At 58.7% G+C, this 1,503-nt stretch overlaps 1 protein-coding gene across 1 annotated transcript in view; it reads left to right on the top strand.

Moving 5' to 3' along the window:
* The first annotated feature begins 1,355 nt into the window (after window positions 1–1,355).
* Window positions 1,356–1,503, top strand: part of SLC15A4 (solute carrier family 15 member 4) — a 22,760-nt gene continuing 22,612 nt past the window's right edge. Inside the window, exon 1 of the mRNA XM_029921634.1 lies at window positions 1,356–1,435. Coding sequence (XP_029777494.1) covers window positions 1,356–1,435 — 80 coding nt within the window. The remainder of the gene's footprint in view (window positions 1,436–1,503) is intronic.

Here is a 1,503-nt window from a genome sequence, read left to right as displayed (position 1 = left end):
CAGTTCCATACACAGTTACCGTGGGTGCAGGCTCTGGTAGATTCTAAAAGTACAGTAGTGGACAAACAAAATCACAGTCCTCCCTGAAAATTGGTATTAAATCCTTTCGCAAAATATGCAATCATAAAAGAGTGTCATGAAAACAATGTACAGGGTACTCTAAAGAGGGATCTGACCTGTTCTGGGAGGACCAGGAAGGTGACACCGATTGAGGACAATTACATTAACAGACTGGATGGGAAGGTCCTATATTGTCATCCGATGATTCTCTCTTCGAATGGTATTAAGTATTTATCTCCTGCCTACGGCACCAGACCCAGCACCAGCACGGTGTGAGGCACATCGAAGTGCCACGTTTAGGAAAGTATAAAAGGGAATACATGCTCCTGAAGCCTTCATGGCTGGATTTCTCAGCCAGATGACCTACCGGCAAGCTCACTCTCCGGGGAATGGCTCCATCCTTCTCTTGGCGGGTCTCAAAGATGGAAGAAGGAAGAGGCAATGGTCTCAACGAATCGCCGTCATCCCGCTGTGGGTCCCAATATCTCAACCCATGCCAGGGCCATTCTGGAGGACACTGCACCCCCACCACGTACGGGGGTCATTGTTGTAGGTGCTGTGGGCGTGGTGAAGAATAAGACACATCAGATCCCCGCCACCGGAGAGCTTACACCTGTGGGGACCAGTGCAAGCCAGGAATCCATGGGGGGAAAAAGTGGCAGGCGCTATGCAGAAACTAAAACAGGGTAATGGGATGGGGGAGGGATGCACTTCAGCTGTAATGGTGTAGAAATGCTTGCAAGGATGGAGGCCTGAGCTGAGGGTTGAAGGGAAACGGGAGGGCAGCCATAGGACAGGAAGTAAGCTCGGTGTCTGACTTCTCCAAGGGCAGCGGCTCTTCATGGGGCGGGGGGTGTTTCCTGGGGGCTGTCTGGAGACCGTGTGCAGACAGGGTGCTTGACACTCTGGGGGGGCGGGTGGGACCGGCGCCTGAAGGACACCAGAGGCTGGGGGGCCGCTCACCGGACTATGTGCACGGGGTGGCCCACAACACAGAACCATTGGCCCCAAACGCCAGCGCTACACCTGCCCCGTCCCGGGGCAGGACAGAGCTCGCGGGCAGGCGCCAGATTTGCAATCAGCCTGGAAGACCAGGCAGAGCCCGAAGCCGCCGTACGGGGGTCTGTCTACGCTTCCGCAGGCGGAGGTTGGAAACCTCGGAGGGACAGGCACGATTCCGCTTTCAAAACCCCGCAAGCGGCAACACCGGGGCCCCGGGGCTCCACTCCGGCTAGAAATCGACCCACCACCCAGCTGGGCTTTCGGGAGGAACCGGAAGTCGCCAGCGGCGGCCAATGGGAGCGCCGAGGGGCGGGTCTCGCGAGAAGCGGGACAGCCGCGGCGACCAATGGGAGTTCCTGGAGGGCGGGCCGCGGTGCGGCCGGGCGGGTCTCGCGAGAAGGGCGGCGGCGGCGGGGGCTGCTCGGCGGCCGGGCGCTGGAC

The sequence above is a fragment of the Suricata suricatta genome, chromosome 14, assembly GCF_006229205.1.
Source record: "Suricata suricatta isolate VVHF042 chromosome 14, meerkat_22Aug2017_6uvM2_HiC, whole genome shotgun sequence".
NCBI lineage: Eukaryota > Metazoa > Chordata > Mammalia > Carnivora > Herpestidae > Suricata > Suricata suricatta.
This window is presented reverse-complemented; position numbering and strand designations above follow the sequence as displayed.